The sequence below is a fragment of the Falco cherrug genome, chromosome 1, assembly GCF_023634085.1.
Source record: "Falco cherrug isolate bFalChe1 chromosome 1, bFalChe1.pri, whole genome shotgun sequence".
Classification (NCBI taxonomy): Eukaryota; Metazoa; Chordata; class Aves; order Falconiformes; family Falconidae; genus Falco; species Falco cherrug.
The window spans coordinates 18,937,830-18,956,000 of NC_073697.1; the positions used below are offsets into that span (position 1 = coordinate 18,937,830).

At 51.0% G+C, this 18,171-nt stretch overlaps 2 protein-coding genes across 6 annotated transcripts in view; one reads left to right on the plus strand and one right to left on the minus strand.

The window, feature by feature from the left end:
* The window catches only part of TMEM150C (transmembrane protein 150C), a 25,906-nt gene extending 19,345 nt beyond the window's left edge, over window positions 1–6,561 (plus strand). For all 5 annotated transcript variants that reach the window (XM_055706997.1, XM_055707007.1, XM_055706982.1 and 2 more), the window contains 2 exons: window positions 1,772–1,949; window positions 4,187–6,561. In XM_055706997.1, the coding sequence (XP_055562972.1) occupies window positions 1,772–1,949; window positions 4,187–4,395 (387 nt within the window). In that variant the 3' untranslated portion in view covers window positions 4,396–6,561. The remainder of the gene's footprint in view (window positions 1–1,771; window positions 1,950–4,186) is intronic.
* Window positions 6,541–18,108, minus strand: ENOPH1 (enolase-phosphatase 1). The gene is made up of 6 exons (XM_055707056.1): window positions 17,607–18,108; window positions 13,819–13,920; window positions 12,859–13,061; window positions 9,966–10,098; window positions 9,573–9,696; window positions 6,541–8,498 (listed from the first exon to the last, which is right to left on the minus strand). Exons 1-6 carry the CDS (start codon window positions 17,688–17,690, stop codon window positions 8,359–8,361), a joined length of 786 nt encoding a protein of 261 aa, XP_055563031.1. The 5' UTR covers window positions 17,691–18,108; the 3' UTR covers window positions 6,541–8,358.
* Between the last annotated feature and the right edge of the window lie 63 nt (window positions 18,109–18,171).

Below are 18,171 nucleotides of genomic sequence, written 5' to 3' on the forward strand. Positions count from 1 at the left end.
AGGTCTGCAGTGAAAATCGTGGCATTAGAGTCAGTGGCCCTTAGGTTTCCCTATCCCTTTGCTGTCCCTGATGCTCTGCCTCTCACTGGGGTGCAAGTAATGACCCCCAATAATGACAGGAACAGAGAAAGTTCAGTGTAGGCTGATGTCTTTCCTGGCTTTGCAGTCGGGGAGCTATTTTTCCTGCCAATGCAGGAAGGGTGAGTAGCGGTTTGGGATGTGGAGCAATTGCAGGAGCTTTGTGTCCTTTCATATTTTTTTTATTGTTTTTTAATGAGGTGTGAGATAATTTGACTGTTTGGGACCTGGTCTTCCTAATTCCACAGCACCAGACAAAAACCTGGAGTCTTGTTTTTTTCTTGAGAGCTTCCCAGCTAGGAACTATGAGGCTTTTGTAACAGCTTTGTCTAGGTATGAGAAGAGTATTTCTAGTACAGGGAAGGTACTAGGAAGCAGTTTCAACCTCTCCTTCCTTTTTTTTCACTCCTTGGAGCAAATTATTGTTATTTAAAAGTGGATACTTTGAATCATGCCTGGTTATAAATTCTGAACTAATTATCCACTCCTTGTTAGTTACCTGTATCCTTGCTTAGATCTTTTGCCAAACCACAAAAGCATGAAACCCTGTTTTTCCCTGCCTGATTGCTAAGCTGAATGTGGCATTAAACCATATTTCTGGAAAATTACAGCTTGAGTGTGTTAGAGGGACGTTATGGCTGAGTCCGTTGCAGTGCAGGCTGCCTTGGGAAAGGCAGCTCAATCCCATTTTTGTGGGCACTAGAGTTATGCAAAGCCAGAGGGGCAGGGCAGCATTTGAACGTACCCTTGAAAAAAACCTCGAGGTAGGGAGGAGAGGGGAAAGATTAGTGGAGGCACAGTAACTAGACTATTATCTTGTAGACTGCATCTTGTTTGGTGCAAATTTATTAAATCACCAAACAGGAATCAAGGCTGCAGGGAGGAATTACAGACTGCTGTTTTTTCTAGAAGAGCCTCAGAAGCAGAAGGAAAGAGAGATTGTCTGGCTTAAGTCTTGTCCGTGCTGGGCTTTCTGAATGAATTTGCAGCCTCAGGGGATCTCTTTGCAGATTCTTGCTTGTTGAACCTGGCTGTCCTTTTGCCTTGTGGCATTGCACAGTCACTGAGCCCTGTGAAACATGAGAGCCCAAGGAAGAGAGAAGCACTTGCACTCCAGAGAGGTTGGGTTCATATTGCCTCAGACCCCAATGGTCAAGGATGGGCAGGAGAGGGAACAGACTGTCAAGCTCTTTGGTCATAGAAACTTGCCAAACCAGGAGCATGTGTCTGTGTTTTGGCTTGTGCTAGCTCAGCAGAGGTGGTAGGGCTTTGGCCACCCTCTGCCCCAGGCAGCACTGCTCCATGCAGCTGGCACTGAAGGTCGCACAGTTTGTGTCCAATGCAGGGAGCTGTACAAGACCCCAGTGGATTGTCCTTGCCTGCCCTGGCCATCATATCAAGCCAGGGAAGGATGTACTTCTGAGCGCTGTGTTAGTGAGTCTTGTCAGGGAGCTGTGGAGGCAGTCCCCAGGCAACTGCAGTTTCCACTGTGTTTGGGCTTTGAGCAGTAGATCTGCTTGACTGTGACAGCTGTCAACTCGTCTTGGTTATGTGATACCTTACACCTTTGCCAGAAGAAATGATACAGCATCTCTGTCTCAAACCCCAGTTATTCCCACTCTCTCTATCCCACCCAGCAGCTAGCAGCTAGCTCCTGTTGCATCCAAACAATGACCATTTTGTTTGTTCCTAGCTTTCCAATGATGAGGAGATCCACAATGTGGGCACATCGCTGACCTTTGGTTTTGGGACCTTGGCGTGCTGGATCCAGTCTGCCCTCACCCTCAAGATCAACCTGAAGAACGAGGGACGGAAAGCTGGGATTCCACGAGTTGCGCTGTCAGCCAGCATCACCCTCTGTGTGGTGCTCTGTATCCTTTTGTCCTGCTCCCTGGGAAGCCAGGTATCATACGTATCTGACACTCTCTGCAGCAGGGAACGTTGGCTCTTCTCGCATCCTTTCTAGGATCTCAAAACATTTAGGAATGCTGTGTAGCTTGCCTTCATGGCATGATTGGCTCATTTTGCTACTTGTGTTTTACCAGAAGGCAGTGTTTCATAGATGGGCTTACTTCTTTCATAAATGTTTCTAAAACTTGGTAGTGATATCCAAAGTGGTTACAATATTGCATAGTATCTGTGTGATTTAATGGCACCACTGCTTACCTACACAGTAGCATTTAAGATTATGCAAAATACTGAGATACAAAATCTCAGGAGAACAAAGGAACAAGGGAAGAAAAGAGATTTCTGAAGATGAGAAGATTTTGATGTGTTTATTGAAATGCTCCAGGGTGGTAGATCTAGCTCTGCCTTTTAAAATGCTTAGCGTAGCCAAGAGCTGCTGGGTCATGTAAGCTTTGGGTAGGACTAGGTACTTTGCAAATGAGGTTTGGGCTGTGGGGTCTGTGGTCACTCAGGCTGGATGTACATGTGGCTTCCTCTCCACCTTGTGCCTGTCAGCCCCACTCCAGACCTTCTGTTTACACCAGCACTCTGTACCCTGGGTGTTTGTTTAGGGTGGATCCATTCACTGCATAGTTGCATCAACTTAGTGCTGGGATAAGCAAGAGGTCAGGAATAAATGGCAAGGAAGATAATCCCCCTCTTCAGGGAACAGCCTGTTCTTAAAACAGTTGCTTAGTCACTTGGTTGGTTTTGAAGATTTCAGTCAGTGTGCAGAGGAATAGCAGATTGACGTGAAGATGTACCATCAGTTGCCTCTTAAGCTTCCTTGGGAAAATCTGGAGGTGAGCATCATACCTTGGAGTACATAACGTAGGAGTTTGCCTGTGGTGCTCCCCTTGCCCCAAGACCATAGGTCCTCCAGGGTGTGTATGGGGTAGGGCTGCATGTGAGGAGCTGGGCCAGGCTCCTGCTATGCTGCTGTCTTCAGAGGTGTCTGCCAGGCTGGGAGCAGGAGCAGCCAGGTACGCCAGGGTGTAGCTGCTCCTGTACTGACATGCTGGGTGCGCCCAGCCCTCCCCAGCTGGCTGCATGGCACTGAAGGCCTTGGGCCCTCTGTGGAGGAGGGCAGGCTGAAGCAGGAGACCCATTCTGTGCCCCCCTGCCTCTCCAGCTCTGAAAAAGCTTGGGGCTGGCTCCCTATCTCATGTGGCTTGTGCATAACCCTTGCACTGCAGGGAAAGAAGATGATATTTAAAGACAGACACAGAATGCTGTTTGCTGAAATGAAGCTTTGGTTGCCTACACTAAGCCCAAGATGAAAAGTCTCTGATTATCGGCTTTGTGCAGTTAAAGCATAGGAGATGCTGCTTGTTTATTTGTTTTACCTGTGAAGATTTGTGATGCTGCGTTCTTGAAGTACAGAGGAAATCCCGAGAGACAGAAGAGCCAGTAGGTTTAGAGGAGATGTGCACTGGGCTAGGGCAGGTCCCCAGCTGAGGAGAGGGCCCCTTCTGCTTTAGGGGAGATGAGAACTGCTTTTATGGAGTACTCCCAACACAACCTGAGGCACAGCAGTGAGAGACCCTGATGCCAGGCAATATGTGGTCCAAGCACACGGGTGCATGAACCTGGAGGATGGTTTCTGTCTCTGGCAGCATTCTTTCTCCTTTAAGTATAACATACCATATTGTTTAGAATGACGCTTCCTGGATTTCACAGAAAGGGATGATTTTGCAGGCTATCTAAAGAGAATGAAAGTTTGCACAATGTAGGTTGAAGGGTGTCCCCATTGCCTGCGGTGCAGAGATCTGATCCAGCTTTCGCTGGGAGGCTCCTGGCAGGTGGGAGCCCGCAGCCAGATCTCCAGCTTGCTGGCTGTGTCACTGGCTAGTTAGATGTTCAAGCAAGTAATTGATTTCTCTGCACCTAAGTCTTTCCCTCTGTGAATGTTTAGCAGCCTGAATTGGAATCAGGAAGCCCTGGTCTGTGTAGGAGAGCTGCTGCGCTCCACAGGCATTGTTGGACACCTGATATCCCTTCCATCTCTGGCACCACATGCAAGCTCTCCTGAGATGGCTGGCTGGGTTGATTGTCATCTGGGTTGACTTTGATTTTTAAGATTTTGTCTTCCCTGTTGGTTTTCTCTCATCCTGGCAGGTGTCTCTACTCCCACTAGTTCTCCTTGACTTGCCTCTTCCAGATTTCATCCTCATGGCACAAGGCATTCACATGCATGCTTCCAGGATCCAGTGGGGCCTGGTGATGTGCTTCCTGTGCTACTTCGGCACCTTTGCAGTGGAGTTCAGGCACTACAGATTTGAGATTGTTTGCTCTGAGTACCAGGAAAACTTTCTGAGCTTTTCTGAAAGCTTATCGGAAGCCTCGGAGTACCAGACAGATCAGGTGTAGCCTGTCCTCTGGCGGGGGGAGGGGGGGGCAGGTGTGGTTTCATGGGTTAAACATGACCTCATTCACACTTTTTTGATGAGTTTTTTTCATGTGCAATCATGATCATGTTGCCAAAGGGCTCCGAGGGTGGCTGTCTCATTAAGAGCCAAACAAAACTATCTGTCTGCTGGGAGAGGAGTGGACCCTTCTCAGCGGCAGCATTGGGAGCACAAGCTGTTTAGTTTGCGACTGAACAGTGACTCTTTCTGAGTGGCCCTGTCACACTCGCATTGCTCAGAACATTCAACAGCCAGTCCTCACGATGCCCCTCTGAGACAGGCACTCCTCAGCCTGTTCTGCAGAGGAGGAGGTGAAGGAAATGGACTTCTCCAGGCACCAGGAGTCTTCAGGAGTCACCAGTCTGCATCTTTTGTGTGTTTCTTGTGTTGTTTTCTTTGCTGCCAACTGTTGTGACTTGGCAAGATGAGAAAGGGCAGCTGTTTCTTCTGGACCTGGAATCGGGCAGTGGAAAGCCCCGGCTGGCTGGCTTATGTGGTGAGCAGGCAGGCATTTCTTCTGTCTGGGAAAGCAGCCGACAGTAAAGCCAGGTTTGGGAGAAGCTGTGTTGTGATCGGGAAGTGAGACTGGGCTGACGTAGCTGGGCAAGCCCGTCCCAGGCCAGGGGAGATGGCACAGTGGAGCACTGTCCTTGGCTTTGTGTTTCACACCACAGTGGGGACTGGTGGAAGCCAGGTGCTGAATTAAGATGGGAATGCCCGTGTGCTCTGAAGGTGACCTAGAAAAGGCTTTTCATTATAAGTGTGTAGTGCTTCCACCACATATCATGTGTAGTATTTCAAAAGCTTTTTTTTTTTTATTCCTTGAAGGGGAAAACATTCTGTTGGAGACACTGGGCTTGCCTGCAGCAAGAACAGAACTGTTGCAGGTGGTTCTGGGCGTAGGGTTTGCTTTTGCTCCTTGTGCACTCAGAAGTCAAAGTTCAGATACGCTGACACGAGGCTTGGGCTTAGGGCCCCTCACTGTGGCCTGTTGTCCCGAGTGGAGTCTGCCACACGTTTCAGTGGGCTTCCAAAGTGCAGGGAGGCAGTTCTGCACCAGAGGTTGGGTGATGCAGCCTGAGGGCTGGAGGTGCAGGAAGGGAACAGCAAAACCAGAAGGGCTTCTCCCTCCCTGGAGGGAGATTTTCAGACAGGTCTGTTTTCAAAGAAAAAGCAGGAGCTCAAACCCCCGTTTAGAAACCTGGTTTTGGGAAGGCTGCTGTTTTGGGTGGGCAGGGGAGTGATGGAGGTTGCTTCTCATGAACATGACTCCTGTTTTCATCCATGCATCAGGCTCGGCTTAGGTGTGCATCTTGCCTGAGCTGCAGGCAAGTAATCAGAAATTAAAACAGCGGCAGAAGGCATTTGAAGGGGAGCTCGTGCCGCACCATGGCATTTCTGATAGAGAGGGAAAAGGCACGAGGGCATTCAGTCTTCTGCAAAGGTCAGAGGCCTCTCCTGAAAGGAGAAACAGTTAAGAACTTCTGTCGACTATTGTAAGTAGAAAGCTTTCAGCCAGCCCTTTATCTCCTGTGGGCCAAAAGTTGTTCTCATGCAGCTGTTACAAATCCAGAGCATCTCCAGCCGATGAAGGGTTGTTGTTGGACTGCTGAAGGCCTTCTCCTTGTAGCTGTGTCATTAGTGGGAAGCTTTCCTGGAGGGACACGCTAAGGGTGGCCCAAGGGCACAGCAGCATAAGGTGCAGGGCTCCCTAGCAGCACATCTGGGGAGCTCGTCCTGGGTGAGGGCAGGAGGGGATAGTCTGGAAAAGATGCAAGTGGGGAACCTCTCACATGGCCACACAGGCTCAACGCATATGGAGCACAAAATAGCAATTTGTTTTAAGGATGGTTTACTGTAAATAGTCCACTGTGACTGTTTTTTAAAATTAATTAATACTTTCAGTTTATCATTTTATATTTTGTAATTTTATCAGAAAAAAAAGTTTGTGATTTTTTTTCTTGTCTTTCTTTCCTTTTCCTATATGCAATCCAAACTAAACTTGAGGTTTTTGGTGATAACTCTGTACATTTCTTAGAGTATTTCTAACAGCACATTTCAGTACAACTAAATGACAACTGATATACACTGAAACATGACCACTAAATAAAGTGCTTTTATGGAGAAAGTGAGTTTTATTTTTGTCCCCTACCCCATGCATAGCTTTCTGATGGCAAAGGCAAAACAAAAGGTAGTTGCAGTGTCATGATTAAAATTAACACTTAAGGAAGCCAGGGACTATTCAGCCATGCAGACACACTTATTGTAACAGTGCTAATTAGCAGGCTTTTTCTAGGAGGAGGATCACACTCATACACAGCCCAGAAACGCATCCAGACTAGCTGCCTCACAGCCTTACCTGCTACCATCAGTTTTAGAAGGGCAGTGCTGGCATGATGTGGTTTCCTCCCAAAATGCCCGTCTCTTGCTTGTTCTCTACAGAGCAGACCCCCTCAACAGGGACAGCTGTAGGTGTAGATCAGAGCTCAGGAAGGCAAAGGTATTACATTTCAGCCAGCCACGAGGGCAAGCTCAAGCACAGTCACACAGAAATGAGTAAGTAGCAAGTGACAGCCATGCACAAAGTGCCAGCAGCAGGGAACTGGGGTTTCAGACCGTCTCTGCCTCCTTGATTACCAGGAATAACCTAGTTGTGGCTCTTGCTCCTGCACCCTCCCCGGAGCCCCTGCCGAGATGGTAAGATGGTCAGGGAGGCAACACAGCTTCCTTGGCAGGACAGGGATGTCTGCCTTGAAGAAAGGACCAGGGAGGACGAAAGCAGGAAAACAAATTGTTCACAAGTTTTAAAAAAAGATATTTGCCTTTAGGTGCTGGGATTACTGGTGCTAAACACTGGGAGGCTGAACACTGGGAGGGAGTGAACACCAGGAGAGCAAAGTTGTGGTTTTATTTACTACATTAGGAAAAGCTCCATGACCATCTGATGATATAAATTGGCACAATTTAGATAGGGTGGGTGAAAAGGTCGGGGTTTTAATTCTCATTAAACACAGCAGGATGTTCCCCTCAGGAGCAGCTGTGTGTCAAGTTTTGCTCACAGCTGACTAGTGCTATGAACGTGTGACGGGGTGATGCTGGCTGCTGAGGAGCACCATGGGTTAGCACTAAGCGAGACACTTCACGGTCAAGCTGACTTTGGTGTTCAGCCAGTTGGATCCCATAGCACAGCACCACAATGCAGCAGTGAGGTGGGTCTAGAATTTAGTTTTTAAAGCTGTATTTCTCTTTGAAATATGAAGCTCTACTTCATTCTGGTAGGCTGGCTGAGCAGCACTAAGCAGCTTCCATATGCAAGTTGTATTGTTTTGTACCTAGACCTGCTGTGGATATAGCCAAGATTTAATTTGTTCCCGGTCTAAAGAGCTTGCCTGCAGCAAGGGCTGGCTTTTGCTGTGGCAGCCCAAACCTACTGTATTATAGCCCACATTTGGCATTTTCTTTTGGGCGTTCTAACTCCCCTAACTCTGACAGTTTTGACTTAGCCAGCAACCCTGTCTGCTCATATCCCCAGTGGTCCCCCTGGGACAGAAGGCCATGCATCTTGTTTGCAGACTGTTTCTAAAAATGATGGAGCTCGTGGTGGGGCGTCTCAGCACCAGATTGCAATGGGTGAGTCTGAAGGAAGCATCCTCTGAGCTAACTGCTAGCTGGGAAAGGGAGGAACAGCCTGGCTCCTAGGTGCTTCTCCCCACCCTGTTCCCAGCTCCAGCTGGCTGCTGCAGCCCTCCATCCTACTGCACAAGGGACCCCACACCATACTCTCTATCCATACCTGCTTGCACTAGTTGTAGGTCCAAGACATGATGTGGGTTTGGTTTTAAATTCTGATTATGGACAAGATTACCTAACATTACACAAGGACAATTCAGGTGAAGCATAGTCTTTTGTGCGTGCACTGCTTTCCCTAAGTGGAGGTAGGCAGGAAAAGTTCAGTGAAAGATGAGATGAGGCTGTAATACGATTTCTCATCATCTGTCAGTCCTGCGTTGCCTGGTCTGATCACCACAGCCACGTGAGTATCCGCTTCCTCGGCCGCATTGGCTTCTGAAACAAATAGAAGTGGGGAAAGCGGAGATGAGACGAGCCCACTGACCTCTTCACATAAGTGTTTTCAAGGCTTGAAGATGCCCCAAAACACTGAAGTGCTTTTAAAGGCTGAGACTGAGAGCAGCGTTTGCACGTGATGCTGCAGAGCTCTAGAGAGGGACCAGCTCCCGGCAGAGCCACTGTGGGTCACTAGCTGCTGCATAATGTGACCAGGCAGGAGCTGGTGGCCTCGCCATCCCCTTCCCTCTCCCAGCGGATGGCTGTGCAAGGCGCTGTGCAGGCAGCACGCGCCGGCAGCTCCATTCCTGCCAGGAAGTAGCTGGGCTGTGGTCAGGCTGTGGCGTTACTGAGTCCAGCACCCCACACTGGGAACCGCTTCTCACAAACTTCCTGAGCACAGCAACAGGCCCCGGGAAGACAAAAACAGGGAAGAGGAGGTAACCTGAAGCTGCCACCAGCTCTGCTGCCATGGCTGGGGAGGGGGTAAGGGCTAACTCCTGGGGACTGTGCTGGCTTAGACTGAGATCACAACCCAGTGCCCTTTCCACCAGAAAAACATTTCCAGCAAGGGCAAGAAATCAATTAGCTTCCTGAGCCTGGCTTTCCAGGGGTCAAGTCTTGACAACCAGAAGCAATATTTTCCTGCTGCTGAGCACAACCTAACAGTAAGTGGCGCAAAGAACCAGCCACCGTGTGTGCCATGTAGCAGCGCAGCACACATGGTCTGTTCCCCCAAGCATGGGGTCACAAAACCCACTGACCCTGTTTTTAAATGGAGTGCGCCAACTCCTCCAGCAAACGGTCCACCACTTCCAAGTCTCTCCTTGCTCACTGGTGCAAGGGCAGGTTTTCTACTTGACTTATTTTCCCTCGCAGCAGCGCTGCTCACAGATACCCTGCTGCTGTGCCAGAGCCTGGATGCGTGCGGAAGAAGCATGGTAGCATCCAGCCACTGAAGCAAGGTGGTCTGCAGCATTTCTGAGATGCTTGTGACAAGTCAGCAGCAGGCATTGAAAGAGCACCTGCCTCCCTCGCACAGGTAAGAGCCAGCAGGACTGGCAGGCCACCTACCTCGAGGGACATCCGTCAGGAAGAGGATGTTGTTGGTGGCGCACCCAATACTGGCAGCAATCCTTCTGTAGCTCTCGCTTTCTACTTTGGGGCCTATTTTGGTATCAAAGTGGCCGTCAAAGAGCTGAAAAAGAGAAAAGCAAAGGCAGCTGCCAAGTGCCACCTGAAGAGCAGGGCTAAACCTCGCTCCCCAGTGAGACATCCCCTTTCCCTTCCACCACAGCAACAGGGGCTGATGCAGCCGTGCCAGCATGCTCAGCTGGCTGAGCGTAACTCTGCTGGGACAAAGCCACTGCCCCAGCCCCTGTGCACAAAGCATCCAGCAAGGGCAGTTGTGGGAGTGAAGTCCTCTGCAGAGGGAGAAGCTGTAAGGAAGGTGATAAGGTTATTTACCTCTAGGATATCACCTTCTGTAGAATAGCCGAACAGAAGCTTCTGGGCTTCAATGCTGCCCGAGGAGTAGATATAGACCTTCATCCCCGCTTCCCGCCACTTCCGGATGGCTGGAACCACGTCCTCGAAGATTCTGGAGCAAAACAGGGCAACAGGTAAGGGCAAACCCAGAGGCACCTGGAGGGACACCTTTAGCCAGACACTGTCCCCTCAGTTTGCAAGGGGACTTCATTCCCAGGCTGCTCAGGACTCCTGCCAGCGGTGGGTCTGTTTCAGCACCAGGTCACGCATTCCCAGCTCCAGCCACCGAGCAGCTCAGTGACTGCTACACAGACAGCAGCTTTGACGGGCTACTTCAGACCTTTGACAGGAGTTTCTCCAGCCCCTTCAGTTTGCAGAGGGAAGGAAAGGTGGGGGGAAATGGCATCCCCCCGCTGTTCTCTGCGAGGGAGGAATAAGGGGGGAGGACAGAGAATACAGGCTTTTGCATCTTGAGTCCCACCTGCCTTGCAAGCTACAAGTTTCCCTGTTGGTAAAAGCTGTGGCCGTAAGTTCCATCCATACGGGGCAAATGCACCCCACGGGTTCAGGCTCTGCCCACGCGTGGGGAGGAACCGAGAGCAGGCTGCAGCTGCAGGAGCTCAATGAGCAGCACTGTACGAACTGCCTGAAGCCAGACAATAATTTGGGAAAGGAGCGTCCCCTCAGGGACTGAGGTCAGAGCTACTCTACCCAGTGACTCAGATCGTACAGTAGTACCTGTGGGCCAGATGTGTCTCTGGCTTAACTGCACCGCAGAGGGAGAACCAGCTCCTGTTCACTAGGCAGCAGCACCCCTCCCTGTATTCTTCCACCTGGCAAAGGGCTGGGAAGGCAAGATAACAGTCTAGCAATGGGCTGACAATTCTCAAAACAGGAGTTAGGTCTCACTCCCAGGTAGCAGCCACCCAAAGACAAGCCCAGCATCGAGGAGCAAAGCTGCAAGAGAGGGAAGACGGACCAAAGCCAAGGCAACTGCTGTGTAACTGCTAACGGATGTGTCTGTTCCCTCATACCCTTCTCATTTATACCACGAGATCTCTCTAGTGCTGCAGTTACATGTATGTAAAAGCTTTTTGTATGCAAAGGACATTTACAAGATGATGCGTGTACTGGGGGAATCTGAAAGATAGACGCTGCTCAAGAGGAACAAAGTGAGGCTGACAGTAAGTCCCTCAGTAATACACGTGATGGTTGATAAGGAAAGGCCACAACCAACCTCAGAAGGGTAGGGAAGAGGTTTCGGTTTGGTATGGCAGCATGATGGAGAAGAGGTGGAGGAGATGCAATCCTCAGGGAACTGAGTTTTCATCTCAATCCAAATTGCAGCTTTCCCACCTGCACTGCACAGCTCTGTGTGGCCGCTTGGCCCAAGGCCCAGAGGTACTGCCCTGAAAAGAGGATCTGAGCGCCTGAACACCTCAAGAAAGAGGACTTCAAATACATGCAAAAGGAGGTGTTGGATTGAATTTTGCAGACTTGTAGCAATCAGCTGGCCCTTTGTTCATCTCCAGTTTCTCAGCCATCTGTTCAGGGCTTTGTTATGTATTTAAAAAAAAAAATCACTTTTTTTCATAGTTATTTATTAAATGTCTCTGGTGTCAGCTGAAAATATTTGGAGGTTGTATGGCACCTGCAGAAACTCCCAGACTCTCTCATGTTTTCACGTGCTGAGTTCAGTGCCTGGATTTCAGACACACATGTGCCAGATACAGTTGGGTGAAGGGGGGACTTTAGAGATCTCACTCCTCCAAGGCTGCCATGCAGCAAGGCTAGCTCCACAGTTTTCGGGCCACTATAAGGCAATTACCCATGTTTTTAAAAAAAAAAACCAACAGGATGTCTATCCCTCTTGACTTGCTTTTGGGTTTTGTTGCTTTCTCTGGGAGATGTTTACACTTTTCTGTGAGCTCTTTTTCTTCTTCCTCATTCTTCCTTTGGCAAAAGACTTTGTGAACTTAAGGGTTTGTTTTACTTCTTTAGGAACCTGAAATGCATAGTTTATTTAACCAAATACCTCTTGACCTATAAGATCAGGCTTAACTCCAGTTGTCCCTACTTATGCACACTTGTGTTGTGGCTGAAAGATAAAGAGGAACCTGAAGATAAAAAGAAGGGGAAAGGCAGGAAACGTGCAGGTAAGAGACGAAGCAGGAGGAAACAACTGAAAGGACCTCACCCTGCAACTCCAGCTTGTTTAGGCTTGTTCCAAAATGTGAGTGCAATTCAGGGATAAAAAATGCAAGATGGAGAACTGTAAGTTCATACTTGTGCCTCAGTCTCTTGGTTTACCAAGAAATCTCTGTAGCGAAATATTGAGACATTTTCCAAACTTTTAATGCAGTAGTTGTCCCAGATGAATGTTCCACCGGTCATGGGACCAGAATTGCCCTGTCCCCACTACTTTGTTCCTTTCTCAGACCCCATCTCCTTCACAGGCCCTGCCCAGGTGCTCACTGTTTCCCAGCATGTACCTGCTGGTTATTCCTTAAGGAGAAACACTCTCACCCACTTGTCGTCTTCCCAGTGGGCACTGAGACAACTTGGTCAATCCCAAGGTTGCCGTAAGCTTTTGCTTCCCTAGACCCAAAGATGAAGCTCAATGGTTTTGTTTCACTGCACGATCAAGTTTGAAATGAAGTGTCTGCAGTTGCTTCCATGACAGCAGTGGCCTGGCTTAAGCCACAAGAGAATGTAAACGTACTGGCTTCCTCCAGTGAGGTAGTAATCCTATTGGCATTTGTACGCGGGGCTGTTTCCAGGAATAGCTTATGCAGCTACTCTGCTAACAAACACCTAGGAGAGATGCACCCCACACCTGCCCCGGGGAAAGGGGTACGCTATTATTACTCACTCTCCTTTGACATGCCCGGTCGTGTAGGCTGCCCTCCACATGTGACCCTGCAGCTGCTTCAGTGCTGTGGTCTTCCTGTCCAGAGACATCTGCCAGTGAACATTGTCCACCACCGCCTGGATGACCCGCTCCAGCTCCTCTTCCCCGCTTCCGCTCTCCAAAGGGATGGGCACGGCCCCATCCAAGCTGGAGTCCTCCTGAGCCTGGAAATCATTCATGATAAAAAGAGGTAAGGGAAGAGGTGGGGTGGTCTCAATATCTCGATGGAGGAAAGGGGTCCAACACCTGCATCAACGCACCTCTCTGCAGGACACGCTGGAACTGCTCTTCCCATGAAGGGTTACAACACTGAATGCTTTCCTCAATGGGAAATTCAGACTCCAGTTGTGTCTAGAAACACTTGCTTGGATTGTACTTTCCAAATCCCACAATTAGCACTATTGTAGCTGTATTGTAAATACTCTTAACAAGAATTATACTTGCTTAAGTATTTAATTGCTGAAATTAAGGCAAAGAAGCAAATATATCTATTGGCTTCAGATAGCCACAGGTCTCCGAGTGGTGCCATGTCCCTGTACAGAGGCAGGATACGCTGCCCTGTGTTGGACAAGTACTCTGCTGTCCCTCCACACTGCTTCCCAAACAGGCACCTGGAAGCCACAGGTGGTGGATTCAGCAAGAGAAGGGCACAGTGCAGGCACGAAGCTGAAAAGCTGTGGTTTGACGCTTGCTCAGGGGCCGTGAAGACCAAGGCGAGCTGAATGAAACAGCTGAGCTGCTGCCTACCGAGCACCAGCCCTTCCCTGAGCGCAACTCCAGGCTTTGGGTAGGGGAGAATCCACCCATCGAGGCAACCAGCCTCTGCTGGGGAGCAAAGAGAGGTACGGACTCGAGTTGGGTGACTGGGGGAATCTGAGTGACCTGAACCAGCAGAGACACGGTACAGCTCCATTACTTCACCTGTTTCCTCAGAAGCCCGATGTCTCGCTGGCACTCCTCCTCCTCCCAGTGAGCGTGCAGATACTCCTTCACATTGTCTTTGATGTAAGGGAACAAGGTCTCCTGGCAGCACACAAGAAAAACAAGGCAGCTCCTTTAACCTAGCAGAGGTAAGCCTGACCTTATTTTAAAGCAACCGTTTGCACATGCCGGTGTGTGCAGCTATTTTCTCTGCTGGAGCTTCCCCTGCAGCGCTGCAGCTTGTGAAGCTGCCTGCCAGGGGTGCCACTGGCTGCAGCCCGGAGCCAGCCTTGGGCCAACATCAGTGCAGGTGGATTTTTTGCACAAATGCTTAGGCAGCTTCAACTTTTAAATCCCAGGGTGGAAAAGGTGGGTGATAACTTTTCCTGGGCTTGTGAAAGTGTCTCAGATGGCAGACAGGACCCCAGGTTCTCACCAGCTGATAAGTACAGGGCTGACTGTGTATGTACTCTGAACTGACAAGTTACAGTGCTCCTATTTTTAATGGGGTGCTTGTCCTAACGTTCTGAAAACACAGCTCAACTTCTCACCAGAGCTAGAGGACCTTTTGAAAATGGAAAAGTCTATTTAGTGACACTGAGCTCCATAGGACAGTCTTGCAAACAACATGAAAAAGGGTTAGGAAAAAGTGCCATGGGAGAATGCCAAACCTTCCTGGAGATGCCAAGGGCACCTGAAATAAGTACAAATCACTCTCATTAGTGGTGTTTCACAACTGAGAAGCCACAAGCGGCTGCCACGACAGCACCTCTGGGTGTGGAAGAGCCTGAGGGCAAGGGGAAGGGTGGGAAGCTCCTGCCTTCAGGTACGGAACCAAACTTTTCTTAACAGGGAAAAACAAGGAATGGGGAAGAGATGGGAAGAAACTAACCTGAACTTGTCTCTCCTCAAAAAATGGCCAGTGATATTTTTCTCCTCACTGTATGTCACCTTTGTTTACTGAATTAAGAAAACGGTGGTGCTAAAAGCATGGATGTGGTGGCAGAACTGCAGGATTTTCTATTACTGTAATATTGTGTTTTCCATGTTGTATATTTTAAAAACAATGTAAATTTAGGGGAAAGGAAAATGTCTTAAACGCCTAGAGAATTACCACAAACGTGTCCAGGGAAATCAACAGACTTGCAATACCCCCTATTACCCTCTCAATTCCTTTATTTGAGCATAGTTGCTTTCAAAGTCTTTTAAATCATGGAAGAAATTAAAGAGCAGCCACTGGGAAATGCAACCAACTCACTGCCTTGGTTTAACTTCCCTTTACCTTGGATGTCAAAAGGTCCCAATTGCTTTCCAAAAGCAGTGTTTTGTGCTCTTGTGCTGGCGAAGAAAAACTTCCAAACAGGCTTCAAAAGCACAGTGTATTCTGTGATTCAGTGGATTTTAAAAGGGTAAAAGCCTTGGCCCGCTGGCAAACACATGGATGTCTGTGGTCCAGGAGGGGACACCCATGTGGCAGCTGGAGTGGTGGACAGTCAGGGTGACAGTTTACGGATGTCTAGAGTGATCCTAGGCAATGATGTACTAAGTTTAAAAGGCCATGAGTTTGTGTGGAAGAAAGATTCCTTGGCATGGAAATACCTCCATCTCCGCGACTTCAGCTTTCAGCAAAAGTTGGTGGCTGCAAACTCCTGAATAGGTTTAACTGGGGCTGTTGCTGACCTTTATAGGTTCACCCGCTTTTATCTTGGCTAGCAGGAGACCTAAGCCTGCCTGTGCACAGTTCCCATCGCTCCGTCCATCTCCCGTGCGTGCTGGGGAGATGGGTGCTATCACCTCACCACACTGCCAGCCAGCTGGGCTCCCCAGTGACATCCAGCCCCAGATGTGGCTGCCTCAACACAGCCTGGCAGGATGGAGACACAGCCGTCAGCAAACACGGCTCAGCAGCCCTCCTAAGCCTTTGCAACTGCTCACAGCAATGTTAAACCCAGTAGAGGAAGGGTGGTACTTTTATCATCAGTCGACACCCACATAGCACGCCATCACTAGCACTTGTAGTATTCCAAGCAACCAGGGTCAATTTTCCTCCTAATGTCTATGCAAACTGTCACAAAGTTCAGTGACAATCTGCTCTTTTACAGGAGATGTGGCAAATGCCAGGGGATGTAGTTTATCACATTACATCTCTGCCCTGCCATTTACTTTTCTCTGCCAGGGTGGGCCTGGCAAAAGAGAAAATTTGGTGACCTCTAACTAGGGGCCATCAAATATTCTCTTTTCTGGTATCGTTCCTTAATCCACCCATCAACTGGCTTGTGCTCGTTCTATTTCTTTACTTTGCATACTCAATAATTTTAATACTAAAGAAAGGATTAAATAAAATCCTTTAATGGTAACAAATGAAAATGCCTGCAGAACCAGCAGTGGGCCTTTCAAAGAGAAATACAGGCTCTATGGAGTTTAGCTGAAAGTCCAAGTGAAATAACTTTGTTTCAAGCATTTCCAGCAAACCAGGTTTCATCGAGAGCCATAACTCATTCAGCCTCCCTACAAGAGAAAGAACTCTGGGTAGGAAACCATCGCAGGCATATCGCATGCTATTTGCACAACAGCAAAATGGACTCAAGGTGGCTATTAACCATCTTTGCTGCTCTGAGAGATGTTCATTAATAAAGCTGAGCTGTTCAAACTGTTTAAATGGAAAGATATCGAGGGGAGGGAGGCAGCTGTAATGCCATCTAGACCCGAAGTTTCTTCAAGAGCACTGGAAGAACGCGGACAGGGAAGATGTAGGTCACGTTGTTCATCTGTTAAACTGTGTTAGCAGAAACACCTGGGAAGCTTGGCAAGCGCCTTCACCCACGTGGGTCACAAAGCACCGGCAACACAGATCCACTGAAAGCCGTAAAGTCTCCTGGAGAAATACAGGTTAATGGCAGGAGCTCGGACAATTGCCTTCAGTGGAGATTGCTCCTTCCTTCGAAGCACACCAACCTGGTTAGGGACCAAATCCTCCAGGAGAGGGGGGGGCCGCAGCAGCTGGAGTGTTAGTGGCACAGTTACAGCACTTGTCCGGATGCCTCCCGCTGGTCCCGTCCCCCCCACCCGCCCCGGCACTCCGGCTTCGGCACCTAAACCACCGTGTGCAATAGTCCTACATCTTTTCCGAAGCCCGGGAAGCCGCCCGTCGGGATGTGCTGCCGGTGCAGCCCTCCTCAGTGCACCTGCCCCCCGCACTGGTGCTGTGCGGGAGGCGCACAGCTGGGGACACATCTGAGCGCTGTGCGAGAGGCGGGGACACAGCTGGGGACACAGCCGGGCGCTGTGCGAGAGGCAGGGACACAGCTGGCTGCATGGCCCTGGGAAGGGAACAGGCAGCGGGGCACCCGGCGGCGGGACCCCGGCCCGCTGCAAGCCGGGGTGCGGGGCTGCGGCGGCAGCGCGCTGAGCGACAGCCATGCTGCGGGGGCTGCTGCCAGGCGAGGCCCAGGGCGCTCCCTGTAGCCATGAAAAACCCACTCACTGAACGGGAACGGCTCCCGCTCCACTGCCCACGGGCGATCGGTAAAACCAGACCGATTTTCCCCTGGGTGTCATTCCGAAAAACGCAGAAATGAGCCGCGGTTGGCGCTGCCGGGGCGGCCCCGGCCGCCCGCCACCCCGCAGCCGCTCCCGCCCCGGGTCGGCACCGACGTGCGGCCGGCGCAGCGTGCCCGCCCCGGCTGCCGGGGCTGGGGGGGCGGGATGTGTCACGATAAAGACGGCGACGCTATCGGGGCCCCCGGCCGCGTGGGGAGGCCGCCGCCGCCCGGCCCGCCGGGTCTCACCTGGACGAAGGCGATGGGGGTGGTGGTGCCCTCGATGTCCAGCAGGATGGCGCGCACCTCCGCCGGCACCGGCAGCACGCCCATGGCGGCGGCACGTGGGGCGCACCGGGGCCGCTCCGCCCTGCGGCTGGGCGGGGGGCCGGGCCGGGCCGCCGACACCGATCGCGGGGGGCGAGTGCGGCGATGGCGGCGCCCCGGCGGCGGGGAGTGCCGCGCCTCCTGTGCCCGCCCCCGGAGCGCCCGCCCCGCCCCGCCGCCGCCTGAACGGGGTTTTTGGGTTGCACCGGTACCCCCACCCACCTCAGCTCCGGCGCCGGAGCCCGCCTGGCCCGGTACCCCGGTGCGCGTGCCCCCGGCGCCCGGGGCGGCGATCGCCGCCTCGCCCCAGGGCCCGCGGCGGGAAGGGCGCGGGGAGCACCGAGCCGGCGGAGAGGCGAGGCGGGCGGTGGCCGGGCTCCGGGCCCCGCGGCGGGCAGGGCACGGCAGGGCAGGGCAGGGCAGGGCAGGGCAGGGACCCAGCGGCGCCGCGGCCGGGGCTGGCCCCGGGGCTGGGGGGAGCCCGGCG